Source organism: Sturnira hondurensis, unplaced genomic scaffold (assembly GCF_014824575.4).
Source record: "Sturnira hondurensis isolate 20B ecotype Veracruz unplaced genomic scaffold, ASM1482457v3 Scaffold0003213, whole genome shotgun sequence".
NCBI lineage: Eukaryota > Metazoa > Chordata > Mammalia > Chiroptera > Phyllostomidae > Sturnira > Sturnira hondurensis.
In genome coordinates this window covers 503,310-522,089 of record NW_028075844.1, presented here as the reverse complement: position 1 = coordinate 522,089, position 18,780 = coordinate 503,310, and the positions used below count along the sequence as shown (strand labels likewise).

Here is an 18,780-nt window from a genome sequence, read left to right as displayed (position 1 = left end):
GGGACTGAAGAGGGGCAGAAGTGCTTGCCAAAGGTCCATGTGGCAGGACCCCCATATGTCCAGCTCTCAAAGCCCTAGGAGACTACAGAGGCCACCTGGCCAGGACCCCTTGCCCCCGCTGCTGCCCGCCTTGGCCTGGCAACCTCTTGGGTGACAGGGACACTCTGCTGGACTCCGTGGACCTGCAGCTGCTGTGGCACCGTGCCCGTGGGGGCCCCAGCCGTCTTGCTGGAGGAGTTGTTGGCCTGCACTGGCGACCGCTACAAGGAAAGAAGACATGAAATGTTGCCTGGGGCACCTGGACCCTGACAAAACCCTTCTCAGGAGGGCTGTCCCCAGGAGCTGTTGGGGAAGGTGGTAGCCAGTGAGGGCATGTACCAACCACCTGAGCTGGTAATCAGTAACATTCTGTGCACCCAAATGCCTAGTCTCGGCCACAAGCCCCAGTCACCACTGGGCAGGCTGGGGGTCAGCCCAGAGGTGCTGGTGAGCAGACCCATATTCCTAGTGAGGACAGCCGGACTCCAGCCTCAGCTCGGGGGCCATCTGCTGCCTCCATAACTGGAGGGCCATAGTCCTGAGGTGAGGGAATACCTAATTTCCAGATGTGCTGAGGCATAGACTACAATGGACATGCCCCAGAGCCACATAGCTGAGTGGTAGCACTGGGCACTGCCCTCAGGCAAGCCGTTTACAGAGCCCCCTGTGAGCTCTGGGCCTTGATGGTATCATTAGATATTTTATATGTAGAAAATTCTGGGCCCAGAAGGCTCTGAGGGCCTGCCCAGAGTCTCTCAGGAGTAAATGACTGAGCCGGAAGGTCTGGCCCAAGCTTCTAATGTGGATATCCACTGCCTTCCTGACTTCCTGCAACACTCTTAAAGGTATTTCGGGGTCCCAGGTTTCACCCTGTGGTTTGAAGAGGCTCTAGGGCCTCATGGGATGCACTCCTGAACTGGAGCTGAGAGGCCCATCTCAACCCAGGGTTGTGGGGGAAGCCACCCCCTTCGCCTGAAGGTGGCAAGACCAGGAATCAAGCAACCAAGCCACCCTGCCAAGACTCAAAGAGGTATTGGCTGGAGGATGCTAGAGAAGCTGGTGGGCAGGGAGCACCAAGTATACTATGGGGATATATAGGCAACCTCGGGAGGGCAGAGTGGGGAGGGGAGCAGACAGCCACCACCTACCTCAGGGGGTGAGTGCACCTGCTGGGTGCCATGCACCGTCAGGGAGACCTGGCCTGCCTTGACGCCGGGGGCTGTGCTCTGCACTACCAGCCGCTGTGTGGGGAGAGCCTGGAGCCATGAGGGAGAAGGATCACAGTTCACTGGTGATAGGCTATCTGGTTTTAACAAGCATTAATGAGCATCTGTGCTGGGCCAGGCAATATCCAAGTGCTGCACACAAAGCTCACAGAATCACCCAGACAGCCCTGATTGCAGCACAGAACTTATCCCCACTTCACAGAGGTTGACAGTGAGGCTCAGTACAGCAAATGTGCTTGCCTGAGGTCCTGGAGCCTGTAAGCAGCAGAACCAGGGTTTATGTCCAAGGAACCTCACCCTTGAACCTGACAAGGCTGTCCAGGTTTGTGCTGAGGCCTGTATGCCGCCTGTAGCGCACCTAGCCCTGGTAGTCCCTGTGCTGGCTACGGGCTGTCGGTAGCTAACTGGCCTTGGGTTCTCTGCTTGAGGACACCAGACACGGGACGGGCAAACCAACTTCCTTACTGCCAATCCTTAGTTGTTTCTGTTAAAGTGACTCATGTGGCCCCCCCCCTCCCTGGTGAGTCCTGATTGACAGTCTCACCAGCTAGAGGCAGTGGGTGGAGCAGCCCCTAGATAGGCCCAGGTCCTGGATACTGGTGAGGGCAGATCCCTGAAGGCTATCAAGGGTTGGTTCTGTACCCTGGGGAGGCTGTGAGGGCCAGGGCCAGGAGTGGCAGACTTACCTGCTGGGGCACAGGGATATTGGTGAGCTGGAGGGGTGACATGTGGCCTGGCTTAGCCTGCACACTCGTCTGGACCAGCAGGCGCTGTGGGGGCAAGAGAGAAGGCCCTGAACCATACTGACTTCCCCAGGAGGCCCAGCCCAGGTGGGTGGAGGGGCAGCTGAAGAGAACATCTTGATAAGGACAAGTACGCAGATGGCTCCAGCAGCGGATAAGAGGAGGAAGGCTAGATATCCTCAGCCACAGCCTGTACCACCCTGACTCACATGCCCTCCCTACCCTCCCAGGGGAGGGGTGAGTCCTACCTGCTGGGTGCCTTGCACCTGCTGAACCACCTGAGTGGGGACTCCAGTCTGGCTGGCCGTGGAGCCAGGGCTAGCCTCTGACACAGTCTCGCTGGCTCGCATGGCACCTTCTGGAAGGAGGAGTCACAGGGTCAGCTCTGCCTCTGCCCCCACCCTGAGCTTGAGCCCATCTGGATGGGATGATTCGGTCTGAAGCAGACCCCTGATGGGGCCAGGCTTCTGCAGGAGTCATGCCTGCCCCCTGGCTAGGCCTGCCCATGCCCACTGGGGTGGGTTGGGAGCCAGGAGGACCCTTAACATCCAGAAGCAGCCCCACTCCACCCCTACACTCCTCATCTCAAAGCCAGACCAGAAAGGGTGACTAGGGAGCCATGATGCTGCAGAGGCCCAGAGGGCTGAATCCACTTTTCCCCACAGATAGGATTTGCAGACAGACAGTGGCTAGCCTCCCACCTCAGTAGCCCTGGAAGGATCAAGGCAGTGGACCACCTTCCCTGAGATGACCCCTGGCTTCCCAGGAAATGCAGCTGATTAGAGGACTGTCCCCAGAAGGCCTTGATGGCAGTGGCAAAGTGCCCCCTCCCTCTCCACTGTCCCAGCCTTTCTGTCCTCAGTGGAGTGGGGAAAGGCTGGTACTCACGCTGAAGGGCAGTTGAGAAGAGGCAATCATAGAACATGATGCCCACCTCGCCGTCTGTCCCCCACTTCCTGTGTCCAAGGAAGCCTGCCCTGTGCTCCTCGCTCCTGGCCCACCTCTTCGGGAACAGCAGGGCATGCGGGCAGGTTTATACCTGCAACCTTGGAGAGCTAATCCCCCCAGTGGATGCAAAGCTCCCAGCTGCCCTCTTGGAATAAACACTCCCCTCACGGAAGGCGTGGCCAAACAGGGCCTTCTAGGGGCTCGGGCTGCACTGTGGGGTCAGGAGGGAGGCTGGTACCCAGAGATGCTATTGAATGGGCACAGGTAGCCTCATGCACATAACACTAAGTGATTAACGTGAGCTGGGAGGCAGGGGTTTGGAGGGTGAGTGTTCCTGAGAGGTGCTGGCTGGGAGACCCTCACCCCAGCTAGGAAGCCATTCATCCTTCCCCCTGTGTGCTCTGATTTGCTGCTGGCAGTTCCAGAGGCTGGGGGTAGGGGTGACTGGGGGACCGCATGTGACTGCTCCCTCCCTCTAATGTGCTACCATAAGGAGCCAGGATCCCAGCCCCACTTCCTGGGTCTCCTGGCAAGATTAAGGGTGATGGGCAAGGAGGGCTAGGATTAACCCTAGTGCTTCTGGTGCCGCAGGAGCTTCACTAGGGTCCTCCTGGGCAGCTGGAGATGGAAAGAACTTTTGTTACCCCTGATTTCAGATAAGGATACAGAGACAAGAAGAAAGGAAATAACTTGCCCAAGGTCACCCAGCTGGGAACAGGCAGGCAAGGAAGGACACAGACCCATGTGAACCTCACACCATGCATGGCACCCAGAGTTACAGGTCATACCCAGGCTGAGGCCCCAAGGGCAGTTGTGTACAGACTCAGGCATGTAGGTACAGGGGCCTAAGGGGACAAGACAAGATTCAAAGTGTCCTAGGGTGAGGCTCAGCCTCCTCCAAGGAGATGGGCCTCAGTTATGTGGGAACACCAGAAGGGCCTGGCCAGGGCAAAAGGGCTGTCCCAGGTAGAAGCAAGGACCTCAGGGGCCAAGTCTGGGGCAGAGCACATGAGTGTGTGTGTATGAGTGTGTGTGTGTGTGTGTGTGTGTTAGGTGGTGGGAAGTAATGGCCAAATATGAAAGGAGGTATTCGGAGAAGTCTCCCACTGGCCACATGTGGGGCAGGCATTATGACAACCCCAGGCCTGCTCAGCCAGCTGCCTCTGCAGCCAGTTCCAGAAGGTATGGATTCCTGTTTTGCTAGAACCTTCCCTTGCATCCACTTAGGCTTCCCTGAGCCACGAGGGAGGAGGCCCTCACTGAGACAGCCCTCTGGAAGAAACCTGAGAAAACCCTGAGTCACTTGACAAGCCTGGCACACCTGGGTATCTGTGGGGCACAGGGAGCCAGGTCCAGCCCAAGGGATGGTACACAACCAAGGAGGCCTGTGGCAGGTTTGGCCTGGCTCCAGGTGGGCAGGGAGTAGGGGTGCTGGCTCCAGATGCCTCCTAGGCTTGGGGCTCGGATGAAAACTCGAAGACTGATCCATGAATGGGATGCTCAGAAGATCAGACATCTGCCTGGGACAGGGAAGCCTGGGAAGCTGTCTTGCCAATCTCCTGCCTCTGGAGTGGCCCCCAAGCCTGCTAGGACAGTAAGGCAGGCTGGGCCGCAGGAAGATGAGCAGGTAAGGTTCTAAAGTCTACTCCTCAGAAGAGGGGCTTCCTGTGTCTTGCCCAAGATGTGTGGGAGTGGGGAACACAGAATCTGACAACATCTGCATCCGTCTGCCATCTCCATTCCAGGCATGTGCACAGATCAGGGCCCCGCTGCCTCAAGCAGGAAGTGGCAGCTGATTTCCTGTCCCTCAATCTGATGACTGTATTGTCCTCGCTGGGCCCTGCACTTCCCCTTCAAGACCTACTCACACTTCAAATGCCATGAGCTACTTGGGGGAGGCTGAGGGAGGCCCATTCCCTACAGATAATAGATGGGGCAGTCTGGCTCTCTCCCTCCTAGTCCTTTGCTCTCAGGTATGATTTCAGTGAGGAGCTCCTTGGGCAAGGATGGGGGGGGGCATGGCCTTTGGGCCTCTGCTACCCCCTGGGTTTCTTGTCTGTCCTGATCTCAGTTTCCCCATCTGTGGGGAAACCATATACCCCAACCCCCATGTCCCTCTTCCAAGCACAAGTTTTTTTGACTCCCAAGGACCCCAAGTGAGAGAGAAGGAGGGAAGAGAGGCTAGACACGGTTCCTCCTTCAGCCAAGCCCCATCCCCAGCAGGCAGGCTTGGTTTCAGTGTCCTGGGGACACCGCCAGGAACCACAAAGCCCTCCTTCCACCTCAAGTTTCTGGCGATGAGTCTGGTGGCCTCTGAAGATGGGATTCATGGATCTAGAGGATTGTTTCTGAGCAGGGAAACCTGAGCTGCCTTTCCATCACCTCCAAAGTCACCTTAGGGCAGAGCCCTGCAGGACAGAGCTGGTTGACCTGCCTTCTGTTGCTGCCTCGGCTGGCTGCCAGCCTGGCCTCCAATTCTGGTCCAGGTTCCTCCCTGCCCCCTCCCTGGGTCCCTGGTCAGCTCAGATTGCTTCTGGTCCTGGAGGAGCCCCAGGCACTTTGCTGCATTTGCTGGTGTCACTTACATCCCCTACCCCCCACACCCCAGGACTGCCTCACATGGCCTAAAAGCCACCCCTAGACACAAAGAGACACTAACCTGGAAAAGAGTCACGAAAGAACCCTAGGAAATCACTGCAAGGGGTTGGGGAAGGAGTCAACGGAACAGCAAGTGCAGTTGCAAGGTGCCAGGCAACCTCTCCTTCTTCAGAACAGATCTGGGGAGCACTGCCCAGTCGGTCACCCTTCTGGGTACAGGCTCACTCCTGCCAGAGCAAGGAGCAGCATTGTAAAAGACGATTAAGCTAATACCAAAGAAGGGATCTAAGAGTCATGCCAATGGCCCCAGAGCGCCTGAAGCAGCATCGTGGGAGGAAGGATGGATGGATGGAAGGATGATGGCTGGGGTGGAAGGATGATGGCCACCTCCCAAGGCCCCTCAATTAGTGAGAGTCCTGCTGGACCCTGAAGACCATACATAACCTTGACCTCTTAGCATGGGGCCTTCCTGGGGGAGTGCTAGGAGGAGCTAGGAGGAGTGAAGGGGAAGAGAGGAAGGAGATTTGGCAAATCCTGGGGCCTGCAACTGTTCGCCCATTCCAGACCTTTGCCTTAGAGACCCTGGACCAGAAGGCAGCTAAAGCCAGAATCCAGGAGGTCCAGGGCCAGTCAATATCCTGGAGATGAGCAAAGCCCTCCAGCTATGACAGGCAAGCATTCCCACCTGGCCCTGGTGGCCAAGGGGCTGACAGTTGTTGGGAGGGCTGCACTGGGTCGGGCCAGCATTCATGTGGGGGTTCACTGGTTATTCCACCAAGACTCAGTAGAAGAGCCCCACCCTCACAGATAATGCAGGTGGATGTCATCATCATCATAACTTCAAGTAGTGATGAGTATTAAGAAGAAAAATAAAGCAAAGTAAGGAAACAAGGAATGAAAGTAGGGATGAGATGGTGTGGGCATCAGGGAGGTGGCATCAGAGCAAAGACTGGAAAAATACAAGGGATAAAACTCCACAAGGTCTAGGATGGGAGTGCTCCAGGCAGAGGGCCCCAACAAGAGGGCAAAGACTCAGAGGCTGGACCAAGCCTGGCACGTTTGTAGAGCAGGAGGAAGGCCGGTGAGGCTGGAGCAGGGGCTTGAGGGTGCAGTGGGGCCAGGCAGGGCAGGACAGCCAGCAGGACTCACAGGCCAGAGTCAAGAGGTTGGGTGTTCATCAGCAAGTGTGAAGCATTTAAAGCCCTTTCCTGTGGGAGGGGCCACAGGGAAGCAAATGTTGGTCCTAGAAAGCCCAGGCCAGGGTTTCTCAGACAGTGCCCCAGGGCCACCTGACTTGGAATCAGCCGGGTTGAGCTGGGATATGAAGGGACCTACAACAGTTGTCAACAGGATCCCTCTAGCTGCTGTAGGGGAGGACTGTGGAGAGGAAGAGTGGAGGCTGGACAAGGGTGGGCGCCATGGAGGTGGGAGAGATGGCTGGACTTAGAGGCTGAACTAAGAGGCCTCACCTACTCCAGAATAGGTAAGACATGAATTAAGGCTGACCCAGGCCTAGGGGTACTTATGAGGATGGGGAAGCCTCCAAAGAGGGCAAATCTAAATTGAAAGAAATCCAGAGTTCCATTCGGCCATGGTGGCTGGGAAGGCCTGTTCCACTGAGTGGATGGCCACAGGAGGCTGGATGCAGGGTCCTGGGGCTCAGGGCTGCAACCCTCAATGTGGATATTGTCAACATAGAGGTGGCATTGAAAGCAAAGACATCAGACAAGGCCATCAGGAAGGATGAGTCACTGGAGTGAAGAGGAGGCACCAAGCCTGATGAAGTCATTGCTGATGAGGCCAGAAAGATGAGGAGGAACTAGCAAAGGGGATACAGAAGGGGACGCAGGAAGGCAGGTGGAGACCAGAGCAGGAGGGCATCTCTGGGAGGAGGGTGACCCCAGGTGGGCCGCTGGGGAAGAAAGGTGTGGGTGACTGAGAGAGCCTGGGGAAAGGAAGAGAGGACAGGTCCTTTTAGGAAGTCTGATTTAAAGGGAAGAGGACTCTAGTGGCAGCTGGAGTGGGGTGCAGGGCCTTGGTGGGAGTTCCTGGTTAAAATGGGAGCTTTCATCTTTGTGGGCAGTGGGAAAGAATGCAAGGTAAGGAACGAGCAACAAGGCCAGGATGGCAGGAGCAAGTCCAGGAGGGGGCAGCCTGAAAGAGGCAGAGCTGATGAGTGTAGATGAGCCCTGGGAGCTGGGAGGCTGTCTAGGGGTGGAGAGATGCGATCCTTCTTATCACATGATGATACCTTGCCCTCAGTGAGGTAAGCAGCAGGGTCAGGGGTCAAAATACAGAGTGAGAGGGAGATGACGGAGGTGAGGGGGGAGGAGAAAATGGGTTTCTTGGATAGTGGGGGGTACACTAGAGAGAAGATGCAGCAGGATCACTGGGCAGCACTGAGAACCCTGTGGCCCAGGAACCCTGGTCATGCCTACAGCCTGGCCTCAACCCAGTGTGTTCAGCATGGCTCTCATGCACCATGCCTCCACACTGTCTGTGTGGTAAAGCATCACTGCTCTGAGCTCCTGGGTGCCCAAAACTGCCAGGAGTCTTTAGGATGCTGCCCAGGGCCCTGGTTGCATGTCCTAGTCCCACAAGGCCATGTTAATTGCCACATATTTGACTATCATTTACGGTCCTAAACTCAGTCTTGACCTGTTCCTTCCACAGCCTCCAGGGATGCATTGGAACCCCACGTCCTTTTTCACTCAGAAGGGTCCAGGCCAGCCCCAGCTGGGAATTTTACCTCATCCTCCTCCTTCCTCATAGCACACTGGAGACCACTAAGAATGCCTAGTCCTGGTCTGAGCTGTGCATTCTCCCCCAGAGGAGCGACAGCCTGCCCCAACTCCTCTGCTCGGAGTTCCCTCTGCCCAGCCTGGCCCTGTCCTGAGAGGAACTGGGACATGGGTAGATACTCTAGGCAGGAACCACAGGTGCCATGACCCAAGTGTCCTGGTGATTTGCTCCATAGCTGTAAGGGGTGGCCACGGTGAGAAACAAATCCTTGACCACATGTTCTTCAACTTGTCCAGCCAAAAGTCCCACATGCCTAAGTCCTGCCAAAAATGAAGCGGGAGGGAAGGGGAGGTGACACCCTCAGGCCCTCCAGAGCCAAGCTCCCTGAAGTGCCTCCATGAACACCTCACACATTCCCTGAGCATGTGAAACATTTGGGTCCCTTTCTGGATGAGGAAACTGAGGCAGGGGAGCCTGGCAGTGAAGCCAGGACTGTACTCTCAGTGCAGCAGGTGCACTCCCCTCCTCTCCCGCAGATGTTTATAAACCTTAAATCTACTGCCCAGTCCTTTCTTCACATGACACCTTCCTTGGGGATAGACAGAAACAGCTCTAAGAGATGCCCTGGGGGGGAGGAGTAGGGGACACGGGGCCTCCCTGTGTGGTCTGACAACTCTTTCCCTAGAGATGCCCTCCATATCACCTGGGAATCCTAGAGAGTTTGACATCTGCCGGCCTGGTGAGAGGCAGAGTAAGTGACAGCTCTCACTGCCAGAACATTACCAAAAGCTCGTCTTGAAGTTCAAAGCATACCCTGGCCCCGAACCCATGTCCACTTACCAGAGACTGTGACCACGATGTACTGCTGCGACACTGAGGATGGGGCAGGAGCGCCGGCTGGCTGCGAGGGCGTAGGGGCAGCCGGGAGCTCCGTCACATACTGCTTCTGGCTGCCCGGTGGCTGCGCCTGGGTCTGGGGGCTCTGCAGCTCAGTGACATACTGGGGCTGAGGGGTGGTGGCACTGGCAGGTGGTTGGGGGGGCTGGGGGGCTACTGATGGAGGTGGCGGGGGCTGGGGCTGGGCCTGTGGTGGCGCCTGTGGTGGCTGGGAAGGTTGCGGGGCTGCCTGTAGCTCAGTAACATATGCCTGTGTTGCCATGCCAACAGTGGGGAAAGTGATAATAAATAAGGCTTTTTTTTTCTTCCTTGGGAAGAAGAAGGGGAGGGAGAAAGAGGAAAAGAAAAAAACAAAAGAAGGAAAAACAAAAATTAATTCACAGGCAGAGGAAGCCATGGGCAGCTCCTAGCTCCCTAGAGACACATTTGGTTTCATCACTAACTTAATTAAATTCTGAGGCTGGTGGCCAACTATAACCAACCCATCACTACAGGGGCACTGGGTATGGACCAAAGCTGGTCTGCGCTTCTTCCACTTAATCCTGTCCAGGACTTCTGCCTTCTTTTGTCCCAGCCCCTGGTGCCTGGGGGACCCCTGTGCTAGGGGTCGAGGGGGACTCAGTCAGACCCTCACCCAAGGATAAATGGTACAGTTCTCCTGAAGGCTGCTACAGGCTGGGCACTGTACTTTACATTATTTCTTTGCAATAATCACATCTGAGTCTGGGTTCAGTCTGCCATATGAAGAACTGAGGCCCAGAGAGGTTAAGGAGATTGCCCCAGGCCACAGAGCAGGGAAATGCAAGGCTGAGTTGGAACCCTGGGTGCTCTGAGCTAATGCTGAAAAAAAGTCTTGGAAAAAACTGTCGGCCGGCCAGCCCATGCTACCTTCTATATGTCCACCATCTGGACTTGGTTTCTTGACTAAGTATTGTTTCCAGTGGGATGCCAGACACCAGGAAGGTGTCTGAATCCAAAACACCCCTGAACTGCTTATGGCCACAGAAGCATTCAGGCCTTTCCCTAAGGGCAGTTACAGGTGAACACACCAGATGTGAGACTATCATGGAGAGAGTGCCCTTCTGGGGCCACAGGGCAGGCTCAGCAGCTGCTGTTGCCTCCGAGGCCCATCTGACCAGATAGAAGCAGCCTTTTTGGATGCTAAACGGTCACGGCCCCTCTCCAGGTGCGAGGCTAGGCAAGGTGTCTCTCTTGGTAGGCCTCAGCAGGGGATGGGCAGATAGTTTCTACCCCATCCCCAAACCACCACTAATGCACCTCATCCCCAGCTTCTGAGCATCTAAGAGCAGTGGACAAACGCTTGATTGGTGCAGAGGAACAGCCCCAGCCCCATACTTCCAAGGCCCTGCCTTGTCCCCTGGAGTTATTTGAGGTTGAGAGCCCTGCCTGAGATCCAACTTAAGAGTGGTATTTTCGGAGGGTGGGCTGGGATGGGAGTAAAAGACAACAATTTATTTATTTAATTTAATTGTTGTATTGAACAACAATTAACGTAAATAAATAAATAAATAAATAAATAAGAGTGGGATTTTCAAGGGGAAGGAGGAGAAAAACAACTGCTGCTCCTTGAGGAGAAGCCCCAGGGGCATTTTGCTATGACTGTCTCCTCACAGCAGCCTGGTGAGGGAGGAGCCACCATGTCCACTTTAGAGATGAGCAAAACTAGGCTCCGGGGTAAGCTGCTGAAGGGTGCACAGCAACAAGGGATGGAAGGATTTGAACTTAGGTCTCTCTGACCCCCAGATGTGCTCTAAGCCTCAAGCCATACTCAGGGAGCCAGGCTCATTTATTTTTCACAACCAGTAAATTTTCAGGTGAGGAGATCTGAGAGACCCCCCCTTTGCCCCCCACCCTATCCTTCAACCCTCGCCCCCAGAGGTTAGATACCTGCCTTGGATCCCCATTAAAGCAGCAGAAATGATGGACAGGAAGCCCACCTGAGCGGCCTGAGGGATGCTGGGCAACGCAATGGTTCCCCTGCATCTCCCTCCCTGGGACCCAAGAGATGTTCAAGTCAGCAGGGGGCAAGATGGGTAAGAAACAAGTCCTGGATGGAGCTGATGCAAGACTTGAACTTGGCTATCTCCTAGTTGTGTGACTTGGAAAAGAGCCTCCCCTCCCTGGGCCTCCATTGCCCCACCTGTGAAATGGGAGGATGGTTGCTAAGTTCAGCCTGCTCATGCAGGCAAGCCTGGCCAAGCGCCCAGCATAGGATAAGCACTTAGGAAATGGCTCTGGTTCATATCATTACTCAGGACCCTTTAACAAAGCTCCAGGAAGGAGGACAGAGCTGCCAGGTCCTACGTTTGGGCTGTGGAGTACAAAGGAAAAGGGGCTTTGGTTTGTACTTGGGTGTGCCCGCTCAATGGGTTTGGGATAGGCTAGGGAGGGGCCATAGGGCTCTGCTGGCTGGCTGGCCTGGGCAGATCTGGAGAGCCCTGGGGCTCTCCTACAGACCAAGCCAGGGCATTAGGGACAGAGGGGCAGAGGCAGATGGGGAGCTGTCCACCGGGCACTGTGGATGGATGGCCCATCTCAGTGCTTCCTTGCTGGTAACTCAGGCAGCCGAGGGAGCTTGCCTACCTGAGCTGTCTGTCACACACAAGGTGAAGACATCTTCCTCCAGCCTCTGCGCCCCCTAAACTTCTTCCTTCCAGCCTTACAGGGGCCACCTCCTGGGACTCCTCCCACCATCAGGTCCAAACTCTGGCCCAGCATAAGTACTCAAGTAGTTGTAGCCAATCACCACCCATCTGCCTGGTATCAGATCCACCTCCATATGAACCCTGGCCTATCTCTTAATTCATGAACACATAACTGGCCTCAGTTTCCCCATCTGTCACCTGGGCATGGTGAGAACAGCCAATTCATAGGGCTACTGTAAAAATCCAATGAGATCAGCCCAGTGCCCAATGACCACAGAAAAGTGGAAGTTGCTATTATTACTATTACTCATTCCACAAGTATCTGTGCTGGGTGGGTATGAAGGGGGAAGGAGGTAGGCATGATCCTCAAGCACTTAGAAGGAGGCACTGAGAAAGAATGCAATTCTGCTGCCATCAGCATCACTTGGAGCTAAATTCAGGTTCCCAGTCCCCACTGCCCAGAGTCTGGGATGGCCCTGGAGTTTGCTCTTTGAGCTACCCCACCCCTGGCTGATTCTGAGGCAGGTGGTTCTGGGGATGCTTTCTGAGAAACCCTGGCCTGGGCTTTCTCAGCCCTGGGAGAGCTGGCCCCTTGGGGCCCCTCTCACCAGAAAAGGGCTTCGAAACTTCCACATTCTCTCAATGCTTTCTCTTCCTCAAGATTCAAAGTCTGCAGGCCTCATCCCTTCCACACAGGGGCAGGAATCAACAATGAGGGCTGAAAGGCTGAGTTCAAAGCAGTAGGCTAGGAACAGATAAAACAGTTACACCAACTTCTCTATAGGAAGCCTTCTTGGCACTGCCACAGTTAGTCTCCTGGAGGGGTGATACCAAGTCTCCCATAATTATTTGACCAGGGAACTCTTTTTTCCCCCCATTTGTGGATGACTAGGTTCAGCAGAGTTCTTTAAGGTGTTCCCTACAGAGGAATAAGTCACAAATATCTGTACAGCATGAGGCATCCCTCATCTCTTTGGAAAACCTTTCTTGACAGAGCAGAGAATAAGAAACAAAGGAATCACTAAGCAAATCTGTTCCTTGGCAATGAAACTGCCAAGAAAAGCACCAATGGCTGCACCTGTCTTCAAAACCACTGGCTATGTTTTTGGAGACTGAATCAATTACTGTAGATCAGGGACTAGCAAACTTCTATAAAGGGTAACTCTGTCAATGTTTTTGGCTTTGTGGGCAGACAGTCTCTGTTGTAATGACTCACACTGCTATTGCAGTGTGAAAGCAACCATAGATGATACATAAACAAGTAAGTGTGGCTCTGTGCCATTCAAATTTTACTTCTAGATACTGAGATTGAATTTCACATAATTTTCACATCACAACATATTATCCATTATCACAAAACATGCTTCTTTTGATTTTCCCCCACCCCTTTAATAATGTAAAAATCATTCTTAGCTCATGGGCCATACAAAAACAGGTGGTGGCCATAGTTTGTGGCCTGTTTTGGACACCAGATCCTATAGCAAAATGGTTTACATCTTAGATGAGGCCCTTCTGAGGAAAGGGAGAGAAGACTCATCTTCCTCATCTGCAGAATAGCTTCAGTAAGAAACTTACAGGACATAGGGAACTCATAATGATGTGCATTTCCTTCATCCTACACACCCCATTAGTTTCTAAGACGTGTCAGCAATTCCTCCAAAATAGATTCTGAGGCTGGGCACTTTTCTCCATCTTTATCAACACTGTGCAAGTCTGAGCTGTCAACTCTTCCTGGACCTCTGCCACAGCTTTGTCACTAGTTCCTGGCTTCACTCTTACCTCTATAGTCTATTCAGATCCTTTGAAAACACAAACACTATTTAAAAGACCCCAGTGCTCCTCATCACAGAGAATAAATAAAATCCAGAGCCCTTCCCATGACCCACCGGGCCCTGTGGGACCTGGCACTCCAACTCCTGCCTTTCTCACTCTGGATGTTCTGGCCAGGTCTTATTCCTAAGACACCCCAGGCCTCCTCCAGCCTCAAGACTTTTGCACCAGCTCTTCCCTCTATAGCAAGGGTGTCAAACTCATTTTCACTGGGGGCTACATCAGCCTCACAGTTGCCTTCAAAGGGCTGAAATAATTTTAGGACTGTATAAATGTAACTTACTCCTTAACTGTTAAGGAGTTGAAAGGCAAACTCAGCCCTTTGAAGGCAACCACGAGGCTGATGTGGCCCCCGGTGAAAATGAGTTTGATACCCCCGGCTCTATAGGCATGCTCTCCTCATCTCTACCCTCCACCACTGACTCCTTCTTACCATTCAGGTCTCAGCTCATTTGTCACCTTCTTGAGTTCCAAGTACTCCTTCCCTCAGCAGTCTGCAGCGCATACTCCTATTTTATTTTCTTCCTGGCCCTGTTTTTCCTCGTTTGTTTATTTCCTTATTCATAGTTCCTCTACCCCTCCATGACCAGACAGGAAGCTTCCCAAGGGCTGATACCTAGCCAGCCTTATCCATCACTCCAACTCCAGCTCCTAGAACACAGTTGGGGTTCAACTCTTTACTGTCAAGTGAGTGCCCATGGGCTAGGAGCACACTGATAGTGAGTGTCAAATGCTGGTTAAAGCTCTGGCCAGATGGCTCAGCGGCTAGAGCATCATCCTGTACACCAAAAGGTTGCAGATTCCATCCAACCCCAGTGAGGATACATACCTAGATTGTGGGTTCAGTCCCTGGTCAGGTGAATATGGGAGGCAACCGATGGATGCTTTTCACTCACACTGATGCTTCTCCCCTCCACCCCTCATCACCTCCTCTCTCTCTCAAATCAATAAATATATCCTCAGGTAAGGGTTAAAAATAATAAAACAAAATAAAATGCATTTTTAAAAAAAGTAGGTTAGAGTCCACTGATTGGTGAGACTTTGTGAAAAGTTACTGCCCCCTGCCTGCAACAGACTTGTGCTACAGGGCTGGTGATGCGTCCTGGTCCAGAATGAGCCCCACAGGCCAGGAAGATTATGCATTTTGGGTTACTTTTTGCAGACCATGTCCCTGAAGTATCTGCCTGGCTCATCTTCTGTCCTCAACCCCAAGATGCAAGGGAGTATATGGGAAGGGGAGAGCAAGGACCTCAGCTCCAGAGATACATTTTCCATGATACCCACACTGGTAGTTCACCCAGCTGCCTCTTGGAAGGCTTAGGGTTGAGTCGGGGCCTGGAGTCCAGGGACAATTTTTCTTTCTGGCTACTCTCCTAAAAGCCAGAGGAGGACCTTAGGAGAGTGACACTTTCCCACTAGACACTGGAATCCAGGCAATCCAGCCCCTGGGATCCCTGTCACCAGCCCCACAGCCCAACAAGAGAGTGAACCTTTCAAGCCACTAGGTTCTCATCCCATTCAAAATGATAAAAATAAATGCAGCCCTGGCTGGTGTGGCTCAGTGGATTGAGTGCGGGCCTGCGAACCACACGATCGTGGTTCAATTCCCAGTCAGGGCACATGCCTGGGTTGCAGGCCAGTTCCCAGCAGGGGACTCACAAGAGGCAACCATACATTGATGTTTCTCTCCTTCTCTCCTTCCCTTTCTCTCTAAAGATAAATAAATAAAATCTTTTAAATAAATAAATAAATAAATGCAAATGGTGTAATTCCAAGGGCTGAGCAGAAAGCAACAATCATTTTAACAACAGTAGCAGCTAATACAGTTTGAGCAATTACTACGAATTTGATGCTCAACTTGTGTATTCTCTTATGGGATCCAGAGCACAGTAACACGAGATTAAAATCATTACTAATGATCACTGCTCCCAAACTCACCCTGAAGGAAACTGAGGCCCAGAGAAGTGACTTGCCCAAGAGCATAAAGCTAGAAAGTAGTTGATTGTTTCAAGGACAAGCAAAACAAAACAGTGCCCCTATGAGGCAGGAGATAGACAAGAAGGAGGAAACTCCACAGGTGCCCCAAGGCTAAGATAAAGGACATCCATACAGGACAGAGACCCTGTTCTAAGACTGGTTGTTCTCACTTGCTGGAAAAGTGATGAATTGTGGTGAATCATGAATGCACCTTCAGAAGATGCTACAAGACCCCTGCTTCATTATAATAGTATTATAATAGTATAATAAATTAACATTGTACGACCCTCTTCTCCAATGGCCAATCACGGAAAATCATGAGAGACACATGTGCAGTTGCTTTAAAGTAATACAATTATTTGTACATGCTCAATAAAAGCCCGCCAAAACTGGCCAGGAAATACCTCCTAAGATGGAAACCCTCCAGCCCCTGAGGTCAATCTCTGCTCAGAGTTGGCCCTCTCCCATGTTCTGTGGACTGTACTATTGCTTAATAAATCTGCTCTCTTTCTGTCATAAACTTTGTATGTTTGGTTCAATTACTTGTCCAAATCACCAAGAACCTGGTTACCTGTGCTCACCTGTGACACCTACACTAGCCAAACGACCCTCTGGGTTTGAACCTTTTGAATGTGAAAATTAAGGGAGGTGGGGGTAGTTAACAAGTTTTTCTGCTACCAAATTAGCTTTTCTAACAGGTGATGCTCTTTCTGGCAACTTAGTTATTTCAAGATTTTTATTGAAAATTTATCTCTACCTTTCCTAACTTTCAAGGGAAAGTTACCTCTCAAAGAAGGCCTGTCCTAAGAAAATTACCTGTAGAAGTGAGACCACACCCCCGCTCCCAGCTTTATCTTAAATTCTTGGAGGTAAATTTTTTTTAAGTAATATATTTTTTCATGCTTTTTTTCCCCCAAAGGCAGGAACAGTTTTATTTACTTATTTATTTTAGAAAGAGGGATGGGAGGGAGAAGAGAGGGAGACATATATAGATGTATGAGAGAAACACTGATCAGCTGCCTCTCACATGCCCCCAACTGGGGACTTGGCCGGCAACCCAGGCATATGCCCTGACCTAGAATCAAAACGGCAACCTCTAGGTTCTCACACCTGTGCTCAGTTCACTGAGCCCCTCCAGCCAGGGCTCTCCTTGAAGTATGATTGATTTTAAAAGTGGCAGTTTGCACAGCCACTTGGCTCTGCTGATGCCAAGCTCCAAAGCAAGACGGAGACTAGAGAAAGAGAACTTGGCCTGGGCGGCTATTTAAAAAAAAAAGTTCCCCAACCTGGCAGATCTTGTCTAGCAAAGCAGTCACTCAGATTCTCCTCTGACAAAGGTGGAACAAGACTTCCCCTTCCCTCTGACCTCAGTGACCCTCTCCCTCCTGGGCATGTGGCTCTGGAGGCTGGTACCTCCTCAGTAACATGTGACATAGTTGACAACAACTTGACAGACAAGAAAAAAGTGTCTGGCCAAGAAAAGCAGCTTAATAAATCAAAGCAACTTCCTCAAGCGCCATTTGCTACCCAGAAAGGGAGACCTGGATGGGAAGAACCGCTAGGAATGGTCCCATCTCCAGTGACAAGCCCTCTCTCTGCCCAGGGACTACTCTGCCCAGGGACTACATCTAGTCCACGACAGAGGCCTCCAGAGAAGCAATCAAGTTTCTGTTCCTCTCAGTCATTCAAGATCACTTCTCCCTGCCACGAGCTTCTATTTTTGCAAATCAAATCTTCCAGGCTAGCCCACAGCTTCTCACTGAAATTTTGTCTCTCTTCGCCTCCTCTCAAGAGAGAAGGCAGATTTAGGAGAGAACTGCAGGGTTGAAATCAAAACTAGATAACAGTGAATCTATCATTCAGAAACAGCAGATGGGTAAAAGTTCAAAGATTAGGCCCTAGAAAGTTCTGAAAGAAATGAGCAAATCCCTGAAATGCAGAAAAGGGAAGACGGCAATGATTCTCCCCATTTTACAGGATGAGAAACTGAGGACTCAAGTGTGCAGGCACTGAGTCCTGAGGAAGACTAGGGGTTGCTCCAAAGAGAGGCACAGGTCGCCTCTCATCACTAGAGAGCGTGGTAAGGCCCGGGAGGCAGCTGCCCCACCCGGTTTCACACTATACAGGACGGCCCGCCCACACCTTAGGGCCTGGCCCCGCCTCACCCCTCCCTAGTTCCTATTGGCCCAACCTCCTCAGACCCGCCCCTCCACCCCTCCCGCCATATAAAAGCGCCCCCCCGCCCCGACCTGCAGACCTCCACTCTCTGCCGGCCAGTGAGCGCCCGCCCCTCACGGGGGCCGGGCCGCGGGGCCTAGGGCGGGTGGTGTCACCCCAGCGGGCCCTGGCCCCCTCCCCCACGGCCCCGACAGTCGCCGCCATTTTGACCGTCCGCCCCTTCCCCCGGGACTATGATTACAACAACACCCGCTGCCCGGGCCCTGCCTCCCTCCCTGACCGGGCCTGCCGCCCCGGCCCGCTCCAGTTACCTCGGCTTCTCCCCACTTCTGTTCGCAGAAGGGCTTTCCAGAGGTCTCGCAGGCGATGTTGGGAGGGGGACAGAACGTGCCGGGGGTCCCCAAGCCGGGCCCGGGGTGGGGGTGGGGGTCGGCCTGGCGGTTGTTGTTGTTGACTCGCGTTGCCGGGTTGCTTGGTCGCCACGACTACCGTGGCTATGGCGCCTCCGTTTCCCTCACCGGGGCAACTGTTGCTACCCACCCTACTTACGTCACGGCCCGGGCAGGGTCCTGGGTGATTGGTGATGTCGGGAGAAGTGATTGGACGGTGCTGGGCCCTGCCGCTAAGCTATTGGTCCCAAGGCACGCTTTTCAACACCCCCTCGACTTCTGGGCGCTCTGATTTATCGGTAGGAATGTCCATCAAAGGAAACTGAATTCTCAAAGGCAGTGGAGCCCGTCACTCCTAGAAAGAAGCAACGAGCTAAGAATAAAGGGGTGGCGTCTGTGAGGTCAGGATTGGTTTGCGGCTGTACAACCCACTCTCTGGTTCGTCTAAAGGGATGTCAATCTACCCCAATGTCTGCTCTGCTCTCTAACTGGAGGCTGGGCGCAGGAGCAGCACGCAAGTTTAGCTGGGAGTGGTAGTCCGCTCCTG

General features: G+C 53.1%; 1 protein-coding gene across 5 annotated transcripts in view; it reads right to left on the bottom strand.

Annotated features, from left to right (window-relative positions):
- Positions 1-18,394, bottom strand: part of RFX1 (regulatory factor X1) — a 34,843-nt gene extending 16,449 nt beyond the window's left edge. For 2 of the 5 annotated variants that reach the window (XM_037041824.1, XM_037041821.1), the window contains exons 1-6: positions 18,156-18,232; positions 9,137-9,500; positions 2,257-2,366; positions 1,952-2,035; positions 1,188-1,295; positions 144-260 (exon numbers count right to left, since the gene is read on the bottom strand). In XM_037041824.1, the coding sequence (XP_036897719.1) occupies positions 144-260; positions 1,188-1,295; positions 1,952-2,035; positions 2,257-2,366; positions 9,137-9,455 (738 nt within the window). In that variant the 5' untranslated portion in view covers positions 9,456-9,500; positions 18,156-18,232. Of the gene's footprint in view, positions 1-143; positions 261-1,187; positions 1,296-1,951; positions 2,036-2,256; positions 2,367-9,136; positions 9,501-14,112; positions 14,118-18,155 lie in introns of all 5 variants that reach the window. The other 3 variants (XM_037041823.1, XM_037041825.1, XM_037041822.1) reach the window with 3 other exon arrangements.
- Positions 18,395-18,780: the final 386 nt, after the last annotated feature.